We start from the raw sequence: 21,088 nt of genomic DNA on the forward strand, positions 1-21,088 counted from the left end.
GCTAAAAACTGCTATCGTGGTTTAGTAAAAAGGGAGGGGGGTATTTGTCTGTTTTGTATGGTTGTTAGTGAGGTGACAGTGCATAGAGTCATCTGCTTTGACCTCTTTGAAAAACCCTGGAATAGGAATGATGATTAACATTTTCTATGCGTACAGTGTGCTTTGTGTTTTTTTTAAATTTTATTGTTGGTAGATCATTTTGACTTGGTCATTTTAAAAGTAGCTCGCAAACCCAAAAAGTGTGGGCACCCCTGATTTAGAAGATCCACAACTTGTCACACTGTCTGCTCGCCCTCCAGCCTTGATGGCACTCTGATCAGTCAATCGTCCAAGTATGGGTGTAATTGTATCAGAGGTGAGCTGCAACCACCACCATGGTGAAGGTGCAGGGGGCCACTGCCAACCTGAAAGGTAGAGCCACAAACTGGAAATGCATATGAAGGACATGGAATCTCAAATATTACTAGTGGTCTGGGAAAATGGAATATGAAAGTACACCTCCATCAGATCTAGGCAGACTAAGAATTCCCCTGGAGCCACCGCTGCAATGACTGACTGAACAATCTCCATGCAAAAGCACAGTATTCTCAGCACTGCATTCACAGACTTTAGATCCAGGATCAATCTCCAGTCTTCTGTGCCTTTCTTGGGCACTATGAAGTATATGGAGTATCTGTCTGAGCCTAATTCTTCTTAAGGAACTGGTTCTATGGCTTGAATGTCCAATAAACTTTGAACCATCACTCTGGCCCTGATCTCTTTTTCATGCCATCAAACTGGTGAATTGATGAGCAGATCTGAAGAAGGGTGATAGAACTCTACCTTGTGACCCTCTCAAATAAGATCTAGAACCCAGCTGTATGAGGAAATTTGCTCCCACTCCCTCCAGAATGCTGACTGCCTTCTACCACGTTCGGGGGCACGGCTGCTGACCTAGCAACCTGGTGACTTCTTGGAGGTTGTGCTGATGCGAGACCCTGAGGATTGCTGGCGTCAGGAGTTGTCAAATCTATGTTTGGATCCCTGATAAGATCTCTGAGCAGAAGAACCTGCGTAGTACTGGCGGAAACATTGTGAGGAATGAAAATTGCCTCTGTCTCTCCTAGTGGGTCAGTGAGGTCTGCTTTCTGGCAGAGATTTAGGGTGGTAATCCACCACTCTGGCTATAAGATCATCCAAGCCTTTACCAAATAGCATCTGTCCTTTGAAGGGCAGTCTGCTTAAAGTGGCTTTCGAGGCTGAATTTCCTGTCTATTGCCTGATCCAGAGCATCCTGAGGGCCAAAGCAGCATAAGCTGACACGTCGCCCAAGACTCTGATGTCATATATAGCATATACCCAAATAACTCAGATATAATGAAAAAACCTTCATTAGAATTAAAACTGAACAAAAATATTAAGGAAATATTGGGAAATTATGGAGTTACATCCCACATTTACTGAAACTCATTTTTGGATTGCTTTTACTAGACAAAAAAATTTGAAAGAACTTTTGATTCACTCTGATGTAAGCAACAATACACACGAGCCTCAGATTTATCCTACTGGACATTATAAATGTGGGACATGTATGACATGTGAAGTGACTTTAGAGTTAACTAACATCTTTATACATCCTCAAATTGGTCAGTCTTTTGACCTTAAACACATCACCTCATGTACAACGTCGTTTGTAGTGTATGTTTTCATGTCTGTGCCTAAAGATCTATGTGGGTCAGACCATGTGCCCTTTTAAGAAGCGGGTCATGGAACATATACACAACACTAGAATACAAGCCCCTCTAGTTGTCCATTGTCTGGAATATAATCATAATTTTACTGTTCTACATTGCTGTGTGATAGATCACATCAAAGAAGGCTGTTTCAACAGATCACAACGATTACTGCAGGCTGAACAGTTTTGGATTCACACTTTGAACAGTGAAGAACCCGTGGGGCTGAATTAAAGATTAGATTGGAGTGCTTTTTATTGAATCATTTTTATTAAATGATCTATAGCTGGTTTAGGGGAATATATTTTTGAACCAAATTATTTTTCACTTTTTATAATAATATGAATTGCCTTATTGCACTTTTTGCACTAAACATAGTTTTTAACATTGCACTATTTTGCACTTTACCACTAGATGAAATTCCTTCTAGTCTGTTATTGAAATCAAAATCACAACAAATCATGTTAAAGAGCAACAGCGTCTTAGCATTTGATGCGTTGCCACTTCCGGTTATGACGTCATCATACTGGGAGTGTTTAAATCCAGTGTGAACATGTAAGGAGCCATCTTAGGATGCAGGAGACGCGTTTAGTGTCCCGTTTTTGAAGGTATGTCTTATGGGCTTTATTTGAGCTGAGGATGATTGAAACACTAAGAAACAATTTTAACGTTTTGTTAATTTTGTTTTTGTTCTAGTCTGATCGGTTGTGTCACACCCTGAGGCAGCAGATTTGTTAAATGCTGGCCACCGTCTGTGTACCGATCAGCTTAAGATAAGTTGATATCATTTTCATCTATCTCAAAAATACAGCACAGAGTCTTTCAATTTTAATTCTAATGAAGGTTTTTTGCCGATGAGGTGATCGCTCAATCACCTTAAGTAACACCACTTTTCAGTGGAGGTGGAAGGGCCCTTTTCCTTCAGTTTGGATTTTTGTAGAACCTGTGCTGTTTTGCTATCATTGAACTTGACATTTATGCATCAATCAGAGTGAAAGTGTTACTGCATATAAAACATAATCCACCCCTTCAAGCACCAGCTGGCGGTAGATGTCCTATTCCACAGCAGGACTCTGCCTTAATCTAGTGTGACAGACACATGCCACAAATGAGGCTGTCGCTGCAGCTTTAATCCTCAAGGATATTGCTTCAAATTGCCTCTTAAGAACCACATCCACCTTGCGATGTTCTGCATCCTTTATCATCACTTCTCCCTCACTAAGGAGGGAGGTACATTTAGTCACTTGAGCCACATGGAATCCACCTTCGGCTGACTAAACAGCTGCTGAAACTCCGGAGCCAAAGGGTAAAGTTTGGACATAGTTTTTGCCACCTTCAGGGAGCCTTCCAGAGTCTCTCATTGTTCAGTGACTAGCAAGGAGATGTCCAGATGCGCAGGAAAAAAGGAGGTCTGAGCATCTGTGTTGCTCATGACCGTGCACTATGAAGTGGATGGCAGCTGGGGCTCTAACTTCAACTCTCTGAGCACATCCGTAATAACCAATGGATCTTCTCCCTGGTAGAAAGCAATTATCACCTTTTGTCTCCTGGTCCCTGACAGGGAACTGGAATCCTCCAGGAAAGTAGCTGAGCCCTGGGGCAATAAAGGCATGGAGTCTGATCTCCAATCTTCCAATCCTGCTCCACAAGATCAATTAGGCTGGGAGTCAGCTTTCTCCACTGCAGGGAGACCTCTGGAAGAAGGATCTCTCCCTGGTCCAATGCCAGCGCACTACCAAGCAGTGCAGAGCATTCTGGATCCACTAAATAAGCTTCCCACAGGAGATTCACAAACTCAGGTAAATCCTTGAACAGGTGGCCTCATAGACCCCTACAGGGCTTCAGACTGGCTTCTTTTGAACTCCACAGCATCCATGCACTTGCATTTCACACCTTTACTGTTTATAGTCTCCAGAAGCGATTTTCTCCCTACCACTCAGAGCCCCTGTGGTTCCCCAGCCCTAGAAGACTCAGAGGAGGCTGAGCCCGAGGCTCCCACCCCTCCCTCACATGCCCTGTGTTACACGGTACACGGAACCTCCTCAACTGACCATCCAGCACAAATCTGGCATGATATAGGGGAAGAACAACCTGAGGAGTCGTCCACCCCAGTCATTGTGAATCAAACTGAGGGGTTCTGAAGTAGATGGAAATGCTTCTTTAAAAAGACTGTTTAAAATCCAAGTTGGCCATTGCCAGCAAATTCATGCTAAAAATGTCCCATGAAGGCTCCCCTGAAGTTTAAAAACTCAGGGAAAGGAGAAGGGGGGACTATAGCTCTGGCCCCAGAAACCCTTAAAAATAACTTTTTCCAACCCCCCCCCCCCCAATAAGAAATAATTGACTGTATTTACTGCGCTTTGCTTCATCTTAACTGAATTGAGACGACTTTCTGCCTCAAATCCTTGTTGAAATTAATCCATAACTGGAGATCTTCGGCTGCCAGTCAGACAAGACACGACTGAGGACTTTACCCCCACAGATCCTTGCAGCGCGACAGGGGAGATTAAAATGCAGCCGGCTCCCTGAAACCCAAAGGGAATCACATAGGGTCCCACAGCCTGCGCTTAATCCTCTAATAAATCAGAAGACAAGCTAGCTCCCAGGGGAACAGCCTTGAAGAGACCCAAAGCAGGCTGGCTCATCAGATACACATGAGGTTTGCCCTGCAAGCTGTAGTCCGCCCTTGCAGAGTCTAAGTCCTCTCTCAAGCAAAGTAGTCCCAAAGCCTTATAAAACCAAAGATAAATACTCAAAAATAATAAAAACAGAGCAGATCAGAACACAACTTCTCAGTTCACATACAGAAGGAAAAACTGAAGAGGGCACTATATTCCACTAATGAAGGAGGAGCTGAAAGATCAAGTTTTATTTTGGTTTGATAAATCGCTTATTTAGTTTTACTAAGCGAGGTAAAAAATTGATAAAAATATAAACATATATTTAGAAATACAATTTAAAATTTAGAATAATGGGTTAGACAAATAGACTTAAAGACAGACTAATACACAAAGTAAGAGGGAACAGAACTACAATTCAGTGTTTTAAAGTACAGAGGAGAGCCATATATGGGAAAAAAACAATAGGGAGGGAAGAGTGCAATCAAAGAAGGAAACTGATATAAAGTTTAATCATAATTTAAAGATTAAAAGCATCTTTAAAAAGAAAATTTTTTAAATTACTTTGAAAACAACTCAAATCATTTTCCTCTCTTAAATGCTGAGGCATAGCATTCCAAAGCTGAGGTGCCATCACTGAAAACATATCATGTCGTCATGTTCCAATAACTTTCAAAGAGAGGACTATTATAAGCTTTTGATTAGTAGACCGGAGAGAACGCGAAGTGCTATAAGGGATAAGTAATTTATCAATAAATTTAGATTCATTAGTAGAAAGGGTTTTGAATACTAAAAGTAAAATTTTGTAGGTAATACGATGGTTAATTAGAAGCCAATGAGATTTAATCAGAAAAGGTATTACAAGATCATATTTTTTACCGTTGTGGATCAGTTTAACGGCAGTATTCTGAATTATCTGAAGGCGCTTTTTGTGATTGATATCCTTCTGCAAACAGTTGACAAGCACGAATTGATTACCCAACGTACAGACTCCTGTGTTTAGGTAACAGAAGACACCTTTATTATGTGGACTTGATATGGCTGTGTTTCGGCCATGATGCTTACATGAGAAGCCCATCAACCAAGCCATTTTTTAACTCACTCAGTGATATGCCTTACATACATCACATAATTGTTGAATAAAATTATTCAGTAGCATCCAGTCAAATAATTGCTCTCTTCAATTCTAAATATTAATTATAGTTTGATCACTGGCTTCCTCAACAAGAGCCCTATCATCATCTTGCCTTTCCACCTTCAATGGCTGTTATTCGATAAAGCCTCAGGTCCCTCTTGATTTCTGACATAGACACATGCACTTATCAGGTTAAAGTTATTCTCTACATCAGGCTTCAATAAATCTTCTTAGCTATCGAGGAGCCCACCCAAAATCAAAGAGCCATTTATAAATTGCCCATTCATAATGTGTTCAAAGTGATGTACAGCAAACTGTTTATTATAGTAGCAAGGAAGACTGGGTAAGAAGCTATTCCTCTCCCCATCGTCCACCTACCTGCAGCCTATCTAGAAATGAAACATGATTTAGTTTGCAGCTCTTGAAGCAATGAGAAAGGAGCAAAAGCAGCAGCTGCTAGCAGTGAGTGCTAAAGCTCCAGCTTATAGGAGTTAGTCCAGGATGCAACCACCCACTCATACACCTACCCCAAGAATCTACTGCATTAGCCTCTCTCCATCACCTATCTGCCTCCAGCAGCCTCAGTTTTAGCCCCTCTCTACTACTTGTTCAGCACCAACGCGGCTACAGCCTAAAATCATATTCAACACTTGCTCAAAATCCCAGTAACAGTTTCATGTCATATCCCAGTAGCCTCTCTGAACCATTCCTTTCTCCATTCAAGCAGTAGTCTCTTACCCCCACCACCTTGGTATACAGTTATCTATCTCTCGTTTTGAAACAGAATATGGCTAAAACTGAACTCCTTATCTTTCCACCTAAACCCACCTCCACTCTCTTGCTGTTCTCTATTTCTGTGAATAACACTTTCCACCTCCCCGTCTCGTCAGCTCGTAACCTAAGAGTGATCTTTTGACTCCTCTCTCTCCCCTTCTCCGCTCAGATCCAACAAATTGCTATAACCTGTCATTTCCTCCTCTACATTACCAAAATCTGACATCTCCTACCTGAACACGCTACCAAAACCCTTTATCTACACTCATCACCTCACGCTTAGACGTACTTCAAGTTTATTTAAATTTTGTTATCTCGCCTTTTCAAAGTTTCAAAGCGGCTAACATTCATAATACATTTGAGTAGAGTAAAGACAATTAAGACAGAATAATGAAATGACATCAAATATTAAAATAACATCAAAGTTTTAAAAAACAAAAACAGCAACAACAACAGGTCTCACACGCTTCTGTCTCTCACCCCTTCACTCTGTTCAAAATACTGCTGCATGACATATTCCACGAGAGCTACTATGCTCACATTATCCCTCTCCTCAAGTTACTTCATTGGCTCCCCATCCATTTTCAAATACAGTTCAAACTCCTCTCACTGCCTTACAAGTGCATTCACTCTGTAGCCTCTCAAATCTCTCTTCCCTATGCTTCCTCCCATGAACTCCATTCATCGGGTAAGTCCTTCTTATCTGTACCCTTTTCCTCAACTGCCAATTCCAGACTTCATCCCTTCTTTCTTGCCGTATGCCTGGAACAGGCTGCCAGACTCAATACGTCGTGTTCCATCTCTTGCAGTATTCAAATCTAAGCTAAAAGCCCACTTTTTTGAAGCTGCTTTCAACTCTTAACTCCCACTTGGCTGTCAGATACCTATACTCATTTATCATTCCTTCTACCAGAATCTCCTCAACCTTGAGATATCCTGTCCTGTCTGCCTGTCCAAATTAGATTGTAAGCTCTTCTGAACAGGGACTGTCTATTGAATGTAAATGTACAGCACTGCGTATGCATTTCAGTGCTATAAAAAATGATAAGCAGTAGTAGTAATTCTCCCCTCCCTCCCATGGCACACAGTTAAGCTCTTCCTTGTTGCCACAGGGGAACCCAAACTCTCACTCTCTCACCCACAGCCTAGTACTAAACACAAACAGAAGAACAGGAGAGCGGCTTAGTGATGGGCTGTCACTGTGCTCTCCTATGCCACCTCAGTGCCAAATGCAAAGTTTTGAGCCTTGTAGTTCAAAATTCTGCATGCAACATCAGGCAGCAAGGAGAGGAAGTTGTGGTCTGTCACACAGCTACTCTTCTTTTCTTCCTCTTCTAAACAGCACTGGAATAGGGATAGGGATAAGAGAAGGGTCCATGTGTGCATCAGAAGAGCCACAGTGGACAGGAGGGAGTTAGAACAAGACTAGAGAGCTGGCTGCTGATGGTGCATGAAGTCTGATTTTTTTTAGTCATTATGGTAACCTCAGATTTGGTGGACCCTGCTCTACATACAAAACACTTCTGGAAATTTTGGAAACTCTATGGTACATTCTTTTTTAAAGGTCAGTTTAAAACAAAATCCTGACATCAAATAAAACCTACAACACTCTGTTGATTAAATGCCAACATGTACTATGCCTAAGAAAATTCTCATGTTTGTATATAGAGAGAGCAATTGCTATTTGAAGTTACTGATTAACTGAAGTACTGTCTCTAGTGAACATGGCTCCTAACACTCCCCAGCAGGGCAAAGAGAGCAGCTGACCTGGACTCCTGCATAAAGGGTGCCTAGACACCCAGTTGTCCTTTGGTAAACATTGTGCCAGTTTGGCATCTTTATGTCTTCTCCACCCCCTTCTTCTACGAGTCCTTCATCCAACTCTTTTTTTCTCCCTTCCTCCCACTCTCATCCATCTTTGTAGTCCTCTGTATTTCTCTGTTACTAGTAACAGCAGCAGCAAATAAGACAGAGGGCCTTCTACCGGTATTAGGGTCTTCTCTTTGGTGTGTCCTGCCCTTCTGATACAATTTCTTGTTACTGCATAGGTGGGATGTGCCATAGGCAGGCAGCTAAGGGGCCCAGTGTACCCTCATTGAATAGATCTGGGTCCCCAAATCTTTTTAGGTTCTCAAAAGAAACCCTGCTTGATTGCTCTTCCAGGGGTTGAAGCCAAAGTTGTGACATCTGTCTGACCAGAAACAGCCCCCATCTTTCAAGTGGCCCATTGCTACCATGGGTCAATGGGAGCTCTTCTGTCACATTTCAAGCAGCTGGAAAGGCCACGCTTTTCCTATCACCAATCAGGATTCAGGAAAGGCTTTAGCACTGAGACAGTCCTAGCCTCGATCCTAAATCACCTATACGGCTTATTCAGCAAAGGAATAAGTGCTCTAATTCTACAGCTAGACTTCAGCAGTGCATTCGATCTAGTTGATCACGAAATAATGATACACTGCCTAGATGCAATAGGAATCATGGGAAAACCAAGGAACTGGATACAGGGCTTCCTAACAAAGAGATCATACCGAGTGGGTAGTGGTGGGACATATTCAAACTCCTGGAGAAACCCCTCGGGAGTACCACAGGGTTCACCACTTTCACCTACACTATTCAACATTTACATATCATTCCTAGGGCACTTACTGCAAAAACTAAACCTGAACTACTACATATATGCAGATGACATTTCCATTTTAATCCCAGTGAACAGCATAACAAACAAACAAACAAAACCTCAAAATACATTTCTCATATTATGACCGAAATAGAACATTGGACAATCAACTTCAAACTGAAACTTAACACAGAAAAAACAAAAATCTTCCTTACAAGCCCAACAGATAAAATTACCAACACAACACTACACATAAAAGACCACGATTACCCGATTACCAACACAATAAAAATATTGGGAGTCCCATTGGATACACACCTGACAATGGTTGAACACACGAATATAGTGGCAAAAAAATGTTTCCTGATATTATGGAAATTAAAGACCATCAAAAAATACTTTGACCCATTATTGTTCAGATTACTAGTGCAATCACTAGTGCTTTCTACTCTGGACTATTGCAATATCGTTTATATGGGTATATCCAAAAAAACAGTGAGGAAACTTAGAATTATTCAGAACACAGCAGTCCGCTTGATATATGGATTAAAAAAGAATGACCATGTCACCCCCTACTACAAACTACTGCACTGGCTGCCAGTCGAGGCACGAATAATATTCAAGTTCTCCTGCATATGTTTCAAGCTAGTTTGGGGACTAGCTCCTACGTACTTGCTATCACACTTCGTATTCTACAGCCCTAAAAGACAAACCAGAAACAGCTATCTTTTTGCATACCCAAGCATTACCAATTGTAAATACAAAACCTTTCTGGACAGAACTTTCATGTACCAAGCAAACAAACAAACAACAACATTGGCTAGACAACTACATTAATAAAGCTGAACTGACCTACAACACTTTTAGAAAACTCATAAAAACTACCTTTTTCGACAGATATATCACCTAAACAGAATCTCATCAAACACTCTGTTCATTTCACTTTCCCAATATGCCCTCTGAAATCCTAATCGAACAGTATTTGTAATTTCGGGACCTTTTTTCTAATATGTTCCCTCTGAAATTCTAAACAAACTGTATATTGTAATTTTCGCTGTTTTTGAAATTCGCGACCTTTCTTTAACAGGTCCTCTCTGAAATTCTTAGCAAACAGTATATTTTGTAATTTCGCTTTCTTAAAGTCTCTGTACTCTGTACTTCCATCTGCCTATCTGCATATTGTAAATCACTGAATGTCCAGCTCTCTTGAAAGTAAACCGCCTAGAAGTTGCAAGATTGTGGCGGTATAGAAGAATAAAGTTATTATTATTAAATCCTCCCCAAACAGCAACTGTACCCAAAAGGGCAGATGGCCAAGGAGCTTCTTAGAGACCATATCTGCTGCCCAACAGTAAAGTTAGAGCCACCTATGGCCAACCACAATCAGGACTAGGAAGGAAGACACATGAAGTCATAAAGGATGTTGTCAGCTAAGAAGACAGCTAACTCTAGGTGAGAAACTTCAGGGAATTTAGGTACCTGCTGCAACCAATGTAGCAAAACCCTTGCCATGGAACAACCACAAATAGCCTGCATATTAGCAGCGCTGGTGGAGCTTAAACTATTGCTTCACCTTCCCTTTGTAAAGTTCCTTGAGAGCTGAGCTACACTGCACAGGAACAGGGTCTTTCGCCATAACCATGGCTTACACCTTGGAGTACACTCCAATACCCGTCTACCTCCTTAGGCAACAAAAGGATACAAATGGTCCAAAATTTTGGACTCTCACCCCACCACAATCATGTGAAAAAGGGCTTCATGAAACACAAAATGTCTCAAGAGGGTCTCATCAAACCCTCCATAATGGGGTCACCCTTGACAGCAAACTGACTAATCTACTGAAGAGGGCTTTTAACTAAAATATCAGGGATGGGTGAACAAAACATTAAATATGTTTATAAAAATGGGGGGAAAAACAGGGTTGTGGTAAGAGTCCCAAATATAAAGCAGAGCTGCTTAACCAACATTTCAGTTCTGTTTTTTACAGATGCAGGGCCTGGAGTAGGACCACAGAGGACAAATGCAAATAAAATGGAAGCATAGTAGATCTTGAATGATTTTCACAAGACTGTTTGCAAAAAGCTAGCTAAACTAACCAACATGGACCTATCCATGTAACTGCCACAGATGGTAGCCTACACCCTTGCAGCTCTGAATGAAAAATCCTACTTTAACTACTGCTCTACTTTCATGAAGTTCATTTCTTTTTCAGTGCTGCTATCATTGCTCCTCCTTCTAGGCTCAACAACACAACTCTTCCTTGCTCCAATAACTGCAGCTCCTACCCAATTTAGGTCTCCCACTGCTGTTCTCTCCAGCCTGGCCTCCAAAACTTCTGTATGTCCCAATGGCTGATGCTATTTCTAGTCTCAGCTTCCAGCTTGTTCAAGTAGGTTGGAGACTTGAACATTGAGGCCAAAAGAATTGCCAGAATGGATTCTCTTTCCCACATGATTGGGCTAAAGACTCTGTTCTGTAAATTCAAATAACAGACGAGGAAAAGCCATGTAAAAACCAAATATGTTTATTGACAGAGCTTCCATAGTCTGGGAAGAGCAAGCCCTCAGAATTTCAGTGCTCTTCAAAGAGAGAAAACAAGGCAAAAAGATTTATACCCTATGTGACATCATTTGTAGTAATTATCATGTTTTAGAATACAATGGCACAGTTGATCACATGACTTCCTTTCCAAAAATGCCTCACGTCAATGTTAATATTAAATGTCCATTCTGTTAAGTTTTTAAAACCCAACAGGTGGCAGTGTTTCACTTTTCTTCCTAAATTACTTTTGATCTTTGTCCTTTCCAAATATCAATCATGTCAGTAAAAAGCCCTACTTCCTGCAGACACATCTTAACTTCTGTATGACCTTCAAAGTAATATTGTATTTTCTATTCTATAAGAAACAGATTCTCTGTAAAACACCCAAATTTCCTGTTCCTCTGAGAACCTTATCCATACATAAATCTATGTCTCTTAAGAGTCACAAAATCAACCTTCTGAACTTCCTAGCATTAGCTGAAATGTAGAATCAGCAATTTAGACAGGGAATGCCAATCTGTGAGCTTAATCTCTTTATTACAAGGCCTCAAGGCTGAGTTTTCAATGTAATGTGCAGATACTGTATTTTAATTTATTCATGTAATTTTGATTCATTCACAATCTCAGTTTTTATATCATTGGTGACAACTGTCACACCTGTAAATTCCAGGACTCTTCAACAAGCTTAAGCCTACTCCTGTTCTTTTCTGTCTAGTGGCAGATGTCAAGTACCAAAGTTTAATTATTTGGGCAAATCTGGCATCTGTTTCTATTTTGAACCCTATCAGCAGATCCACTCATATGTACATTTAAAATTTACTAAGGAACCGTTATGGAAAATACGCCTTCTTCAGAGGAGGGAAGTTATCAGCGCAAGCCATCATTCAAGACATATTATTTTAACATTAACCCCAGTAACTAGCGGCCTCTTTTACAAAGCCGCACTAGCGGCTGCCGTGCAGCAACAGCCCCAAAGCCCTTTAAATCTCTATGGGCTTCAGGGCCGCTAACGCAGCTTTGTAAAAGAGGCCTTAGGTCTCATTGCATAAAATTGGACCAGTGCTAAAACAGCACAAGTCCTGTTGTAAAACAACTCATCCTAAAAGGCAGCCTATGTGAACTACACCTTAAGTCTGTTATACTCAAAATTGGTGTTGCAATGTTTCAGGTATTTTAAACAAAGAGAGAAAGAAAAACATAATTAAAAAAAAAAAAACAACAAACTTACCATTAAGGTGGGTGCTGTTAAAAGTCCCCAAGCAAAGAACTCCAAAAATATAACTATTACTGCATGATAGACACTGGGCGAACCAATTCCTTGAGACTATAATAAAATAGAAAAAAATGTAATGTAATGTAATGTAATTTATTTCTTATATACCAAAAGGCTTTAATTCTACAGAAATAGCTTACTACAGGGAATGCAACACATTTCTTACAGACCAAGGTGCTAGACCAAGGGTGGGCATCCTGCAGCCCACCACTGAATTTTATGGAGGTTGTGTGACCATGGGAAGTATACACAGAAAATGGCCCACAAACTTCATTAACCAGAGTTTTCTTGTCAGTAGAATCATTGAAAGATAAAACAATGGGGTCAAGACTTATCTGACAGAGTTAGCAACTGTTTGGATAGATAGAAGTATAAGTTAAGGAGAAATTAGGTCTTACGTGCTAATTTTCTTTCTTTCTTTTAGTTCCTTCAGACTGGCACAGAGGGATGGGTTTACACTCCTCTGCCAGCAGGTGGAGAACGAGAACACAATGAATTCTAACAGTACAAGTGGGCAGTGCAGTCCCTCATAGAACCAATCTGATGAATAGCCAAGCAGAAACTCAAAACTAAAGCTCTGTCTAGAATAATTTTTTTAAAGGTAACAGTGCTAAACAAAGCACAAGTTGGAAAAGGTTTGGAATAGGTAACCAATACTACCCTCACAGTCTGCCAGCTACCCAGATGAACCAGATGTCACTACTCCACGATAGACCACTGGTCTGACCCAGCTGAGGCAATTCTTATGTTCTATTTATGCTCCTCAGAAAAAGAAAAAGGCAAAAAGAACAAAAGCATATATTTGCAATCCCAAGAAAAAAATGACTCTTCACATCAACAAACACAAAACACTAGGTGGGTTCTGTGCCGGTCTGGAGGGACAAAAAAAAAAAAATTAACATATAAGACCTAATTTCTTCTTCTTTATCATCCCTCTAGACCTGCACAGATGGAAGGGACATACCAAAGCAGTACCCATCAAGCGTGTAAGCCTCAAAGTGCCGGCACAAGAATGGCTCACCAAAAACAGCCTAAATGTCTACTCGATAGTGATGCAAAAAAGAATGCAGAGAAGACCAAACTGCAGCCATACAGATATCCACTGAGAATACAAGAGAGGACTCAGCCCAGGAAGGAAAAGGGGGATTTGTATGCCACCTTTTTGTTGCTTTGGCATTTCAAAACTGACAATCAAAGCAGTGGGCACTGGAGGATTAAGTGACTTGCCTGGGGTCACAAGGAACAGCACCGGGATTTGATCTCACAACCTCTGGGTGCAGAGGCAGTAGGGCAACCAGTGAGCCACAGCCGCCTGACCCAGACTGGAATGAGCTTTGAGAAAATCTGGAACTGCTTTCTTCTGAAGAAAGTATGCCAAAGTGATAGTCTCTTTGATCCAATGCGCAATCAAAGCCTTAGAGCAGTGGTGGCGAACCTATGGCACATGTGCCAGAGGGGGCACTCAAAGCCCTCTCTGTGGGCACAAGCACTGTCACCCCAGCACAGAGTTTGTTACTAGAAAGCCAGAGGGACACGGAGCTGGGCTGCTCCCTTCCCCCACTCCACGCGCGCATGAGGACATTTCTCACATCACCCGCCCCTCTTCCCAGCAGCCCAATGGGAGTGCTTCCTCCCTCCCCTCTCTGGGGTAAGGCGGGCGGTTCACATGAGGATGCCGTGCGGACAGCAGCCTGTTGAGTCTGTGGTGAAGATGATTCCCACAGCGTGGCATAGCCGATGGGAGCAGATTGTTGATTCAGGGAATATCCATTTCTTTAATGTTAACTAACAGTATTAGCTATTTTTGGTATAGAGATAGATTTTGTATTGGATGGTTCATTTTTTAAAAAATTTTGTGTTTTTGTAGACTCTAAGGGCCTGTTTTACAAAGCCACGCTAGGAACTGCTGCGCAGTAACGGCTCCGAAGCCCTTAGAGATTTACAGGGCTTCAGGGCTGTTGCCGTGCGGCTTTGTAAAACAGGCCCCAAGTCTTGAACACCCAAAAACGAATACAGCAAAAAAGCAAGAACAGATAGTGGAAGATCATTGTGGTTTTCTTTTAAGACAAAAGATGTTAATGTATGAGTTGTTTTTTCTAAACTAAAACCTCAGTATTCAGGTTAAATTGCCGTGTTGGCACTTTGTGATAAATAAGTGGGTTTTGGGTTGCAGTTTGGGCACTCGGTCTCTAAAAGGTTCGCCATCACTGCCTTAGAAGCACCTTACCCCTTATGACTACCCGCCAGGAGAATAAAAAGACAATCTGGCTGTCTGAACTCCCAAGTCCGTTTCACATAAGTGTGGAGAACTCTGACGCCATCCAAATTGTGCAACTGCCTCTGCTCTAAATACCCTCCCAAGTACCCAAAACCAGAAGGGCAACAGTCTGAGTCACATGAAAAGGGGAAACAACCTTAGAAAGAAAGGAAGGAACAGAATGCAGCACTACACGCTCCTTCGAAAACTCCAAGAAGGGAGCACAACAAGAAAAGGCTTGTAACAACAACATGTGCCGAGCTGAGGAAATGGCTACAAGAAAAACCATCTTCAAAGTAAGGTCCTCAGTGTTCTCCCCAGAAATATTTCCAGCCGGGTGGCATGAAAAAGTAGCCGGGTGGGGTGGGGAAATTTGGGTGGGGAAAATTAAATTAAATGTGTATTATTTTTATTAGTTAATTATTATTTTCCAATGCTCAATATGACTTCCTTTTTTAAGGTTTGACACTTGTGCCAGAATATTTTTACTAAATATAAGAAGTATCCAATTCTAGAAGTGAATAATTAGTTATTCGCCCTCTTTCAAATGGTATAGAGGTTTAAAAGTCATTAGGCTCAATCTAGCCATTTATTTCTGCATGAATTTAAACAACTTAAAAAAAAAAAAAAAAGGATAAATATAGCTCATCCAGTCATACAAGCAACGGCTCTACAGCACCTCTAATAATGTTTTGATCACTAGGTTCCTTCCTGAGGTCTCACTGAGGATATGAAATAGATACGATCCCCACTTCCAGACCTCTTCCACATAATTTATGGAGAAGTGTTACTGAGCCTTGAAGGAGACCTGTGTGATTGCACTACAGCAAAATAAAAAAGTAGCAGATAAAGATCAAAGTGAAAGCTAGAGCAAAACAGTGTAGGTAAAGATGCAGGTAATAATTAGCAATGTATTAAAAATATTTTATTTTTATTTGATTATAATGTCATTTGAAAGCTGCTTGATGTTAATACAACTTTAATTTAATTCTTTATAGTGTGTGTATGGGGGGGGGGAAGCGGACAACACCTACGTCAATAGTAAAGTTAGAATTGAGTACAGTAGCATTTCTCTTCCCATCCCTCCCATCTCACATACTCGTCTGCAGAGTCACTACAGACTAAGGCAAGTTGTAAGCTTCCCTCCATCGCTAACCTGTCTCCCGCCTTAGCCTGTAGCGAACTCATGCTCCGGGGCTCTAACATGTGCGTGCCGGCTTCCCTTCTCTTCTCTCCCCCCGGGACATAACTTCTGGTTTTTGAGGGAAGAAATGGGAAGCCAGCATGCACAAGTTAGAGCCCCGGAGCATGGGTTCAAGTCGCTTACTGGCGTTAAAAAAAAAAAAAAAGTCAGGCAGGAGTCAAACACTTTCGGCGGCAATTCAGGCTGTGCCGAGTCAGCCCGGGAAATCTCCAAGCCGGTGAGTGGGTTTTTAAAAAAAAAAAGTTGAGTAGCGGCGGCAGCAGTAGGATTTGCGATCGAGATGACAGCCGGGCGGTCATCTAAATTAGCCGGGCGGAGCACCCGGCTAAAAGGCCTTAGGGAGAACACTGGTCCTTCACAGTGCAAGAGCCAAAGGGCTCAAATGGAGGACAAATCAACATGGAAAGTACCAGGTTGAAATCCCAAGCTAGAACCGAAGGGCGAACTGGAGGTAGAATCAACTTCACCATCCTCAAGAAATGGATCATATCAGGAAGAGACTACAACCATCGACCATGCAAGAGATCCCTAAAGAACAAGGCTGCCACCTGACCCCTTAGGGAGGACCAGGCAAAGCCGCACTCCAGGCCGTCTTGCAAAAACTCCAAGATGTGCACAACAGGGACACAGGGGAATGACAGTCTGAGCAAACATTAGTTCTCGAAGAGGCGCCAAATATGCGCACAAGGCTGGTGCTTCCTGGCTCCTATCTTCAACTGAAAAGCCAAATAATTTTCTTATTGGACCTTGACACCATCAGGTCGAACATCAGGCTCACAATGATGTTGAACGCTTCCTGAGATAGAGTCCATTTTCTGGGATCCAGAGTAGAGAGTTGCGTGAGGACTGAAATCCCACCCGTCCCCGTCAAAATCCCACCCGTCCCCACGAGGAATCCCCTCTATCCCCGCCCGTCCCTATAAACTTCAGAAATAGTTATTTCATTTAATTATGCTATTGAATTAAAGGCTCTGGTAGAAACCCATTTACAAATAAGCAAAGAAACTTTATTACAGTGGTACCTCGGTTTACAAGTGCACCGGTTTGCGATTGTTTTGCAAGACGAGCAAAACATTTGCAAAATCGGCGCCTCGGAAACTGAGCGCGCCTCGATTTGCGAGCGCCCCCCCCCCGTGAACCAGCACCCTTTCCCCCGTGATTCGGCACCCCCCGCCGCCATCGGGCACCCCTCCGCCGCGACCTGAGGTCCCCCCAACCTACCCGAACCCTCTTCTTACTTTAGTGTAGCCTCCGCACCGGCACCAGCATGTCCTGTGCGTTGGTGCCGGTGCCCGAAGATCTGTTTCCTGTGCTGTGCTTTGAGCATGTGCGCATGCTCAAGGCCTGAGAGTTCATGTCGAGAGAACCTGTGCTTGAGAAGAGGGCTCTGCACCGGCTGAGCTGGCAGGGGGACAACCGGGTGCTAGGGAGAACACTGCTCATCTGAGGAGGATGGATGCGCAGGTGGTCTTCTCCTCGATCCTCCCAGTGAGGGGCAAGGGCAGTGCCAGAGAGGATCGAGTCCGGAGGGTGAACGACTGGCTGCAGGGATGGTGCAAGGAGATGAACTTTGGGTTCCTACACCACGGAGAGGCACTGCAAGGACTGCTGGGACCAGACGGGTTACACCTGACCAGGAGGGGGAAGAACGTCCTTGGACACCGTCTAGCCCGCCTACTACACAGGGCTTTAAACTAGGTAAGTTGGGGGAGGGTACGGGCACAAACAACCCACCTGACGAGCTAAGCTACCAATACTCTTTTGAGACTGAGCTAAGTAAATTCTATATTTCTGGGACACATTACAATTTTGGGTCTAGGGGGAGGATACATAGCAATTCTGGGTCTAGAGGGAGTACACATTATAATTCTGGGACCAGAGAGAGTGCACACGTTGCAAATTGCACTAAAGGAGCTCGAGTAGCCCAAACGGGAATACCCCCACAGGGTACACACATTACCGAGTCTGAGATAGGAGCACACTATAGTCATGGGGAGTCCGAGACAGGTTCAAGCTTTAGCTCTGGGTCTATGGAGTGTAAGAGACAGGCGAATAATGCTAGGGAGTGTAAGAGACATGCGAATAATGCTAATGGGGTCCTAGTTGATAAAGAGGGATCGTCCCCACTGAGATACAACAAACACACAACGTGGAGGGCTATGTACGTCAACGCCCACAGTCTGGGAAATAAGATCCTAGACTTGGAAACAGAAATGAGGAATGCCGACCTGGATGTAATGGCGATATCTGAGACTTGGCTCACAGACTCCCACGGGTGGGACATGGTCATACCAGGTTACAACTTGCTTCGCCGGGACAGGGAGGGTAAAATGGGAGGTGGTGTAGCATTATATACTAAAGATGACATTAAGGTCACCAGAATCACGGATGTACAGTACACTGGGGAATCCCTTTGGGTAAATTTGGCCACAGGGAAGGACAAATGCCTGTATCTTGGCGTAGTATACAGACCCCCCAAGACATCAAGATGACCTAGATAAGGAATTAATCGGAGATATAGAGAATATCACCTTGCGGGGTGACACAGTATTGGTAGGTGACTTCAACATGCCTGATGTGGATTGGGTCACACTTTCCTCTGCTTCCGGCAACAGCAGGAAGCTATTAAATTCTTTGAATGGAGCAAGACTCAGGCAACTGGTATCTGAACCAACAAGGAATCAGGCAATACTGGACCTAGTACTTACCAATGGGGAAAGTATCACAGAGGTCTCGGTGGGTGAAACTTTGGCCTCCAGTGACCACAATATGATATGGTTCAATCTCAGGAAAGGTTTCAAGAAATCTACCTCAATGACCAAGGTTCTCAAATTCAAAGACACAAACTTCCAAGACATGGGAGACTTCGTTCACCAGGCGCTACAAAGCCAAGCAGACACCGACAGCGTGGAAGAAATGTGGTCAACTCTGAAAGCCACCATACAGGAAACAACAAACCGCTATGTTAAATCAGTAAGCAAACGGAGTAGGAACAACAAGCCACAGTGGTTCTCTACGGAGATCTCGGACATCATCAAAGAGAAGAAAAAAGCATTCATCTCTTACAAACAATCAGGGACACAGGACTCTAGAGTAAAATATCTGGCCAAGTCAAGGGCCGTCAAAGCAGCAGTTAGGGAAGCCAAATTCCGCATGGAGGAGTCTTTTGCAAAGAACATCCAGAAAGGAGATAAATCTTTCTTCAGGTATATCAGTGACAGAAATAAGAACTCGGGCGGGATAGTACGTCTCAGAAAACCAGACGGAGACTATGTAGAAACGGACTCGGAAAAAGCCCAACTGTTAAATAAATACTTCTGCTCAGTCTTCACCCGCGAGGCGCCGGGAATCGGCCCTCAGCCACAGACAAGGGTTAAATCAGTTGACCCGTTTAGTAATTTCAAGTTTACACCCAGCAGCGTCTATTGCGAGCTGTCAAAAATCAAGGTCAACAAGGCAATGGGGCCTGACAACTTACACCCTAGGGTGCTCAGGGAGTTGGGTGATGTCCTAGCAGAACCGCTATCCGCGCTCTTCAATCTCTCCCTTAGTACAGGTAACGTCCCGATGGACTGGAAGACAGCTAACATCATCCCACTCCACAAGAAAGGCTCCAAGATGGAGATGGCAAATTACAGACCAGTGAGTCTCACATCGATAGTGAGCAAACTAATGGAAACCCTAATCAAACACCAATTGGATAGAATCATGGACGAGGAGAAACTACGGGATCCCCGCCAACATGGATTTACTAAGGGGAGATCCTGCCAATCCAACCTGATCAGCTTCTTTGACTGGGTGACGAGGAAGCTGGATCCAGTGAGTCCCTGGACATCGTCTACCTGGATTTCAGCAAAGCATTTGATAGCGTACCACACCGCAGGTTGCTAAGCAAGATGAGTTCTTTAGGTTTGGGCGACACATTGACAAATTGGGTTGGGAACTGGCTTGAAGGTAGGCTTCAGAGGGTAGTGGTGAATGGCACCCCCTCCGAAATGTTGGAGGTGATAAGTGTAGTGCCACAGGGCTCCGTCCTGGGCCCGATCTTGTTCAACATCTACATAAGAGACTTGACAGAAGGGCTCCGAGGAAGAATAACATTATTCGCCGATGATGCCAAGCTAAGCAATGTAGTGAACAAGAGCACAATAGACAATAATTCAATGGCAGATGATATGATGCATGACCTACTTCTACTGGAGCACTGGTCTAGGTCCTGGCAACTCAGTTTCAATGCCAAAAAATGCAAAGTCATGCACCTGGGAAGCCGAAATCCATGCAAGATTTACACCCTAAATGGCGAGATCTTGACAAAAACTGAAGCAGAAAGAGACTTAGGGGTGATTGTCAGGGAAGACATGAAGTCTGCAAATCAAGTTGAGCAAGCTTCATGCAAGGCAAATCATAGGTTGCATACGCAGGAGTTTCGTCAGCCGTAAACCTGAAGTCATTATGCCACTGTATAGATCCATGGTGAGACCGCACCTGGAGTACTGTGTGCAATTTTGGAAGCCACATTACCGCAAGGATGTGCTGAGACTGGAATCGGTCCAGAGAATGGCCACCAGGATGGTCTCGGGACTCAAGGAGCTCCCATACGAGGAGCGATTAGGGAAGTTGCAGCTCTACTCACTCGAGGAACGTAGAGAGAGGGGAGATATGATCAAGACATTCAAGTACCTCACAGGTCGCATCGAAGTGGAAGAGGATATCTTCTTTTTCAAGGGTCCCGCGGCAACAAGGGGGCATCAGTGGAAAATCAGGGGCGGGAAACTGCACGGTGACACTAGGAAGTTCTTCTTCACCGAAAGGGTGGTTGATCGCTGGAATAGTCTTCCACTTCAGGTTATTGAGGCCGGAAGCGTGCCAGATTTCAAGGCCAAATGGGACAAACATGTGGGATCTATCCGCAAAGATAGATAGGGAGGGTCATTGGAGTGGGCAGACTTGATGGGCC

The 21,088-nt window shown here is 43.1% G+C and overlaps 1 protein-coding gene across 2 annotated transcripts in view; it reads right to left on the reverse strand.

The window, feature by feature from the left end:
• Positions 1–21,088, reverse strand: part of MFSD14A (major facilitator superfamily domain containing 14A) — an 83,843-nt gene that overhangs the window by 54,549 nt on the left and 8,206 nt on the right. For both annotated transcript variants that reach the window (XM_033916599.1, XM_033916598.1), the window contains exon 2: positions 12,626–12,721. In XM_033916599.1, coding sequence (XP_033772490.1) covers positions 12,626–12,721 — 96 coding nt within the window. The remainder of the gene's footprint in view (positions 1–12,625; positions 12,722–21,088) is intronic.

The sequence above is a fragment of the Geotrypetes seraphini genome, chromosome 12 (assembly GCF_902459505.1).
Source record: "Geotrypetes seraphini chromosome 12, aGeoSer1.1, whole genome shotgun sequence".
Classification (NCBI taxonomy): Eukaryota; Metazoa; Chordata; class Amphibia; order Gymnophiona; family Dermophiidae; genus Geotrypetes; species Geotrypetes seraphini.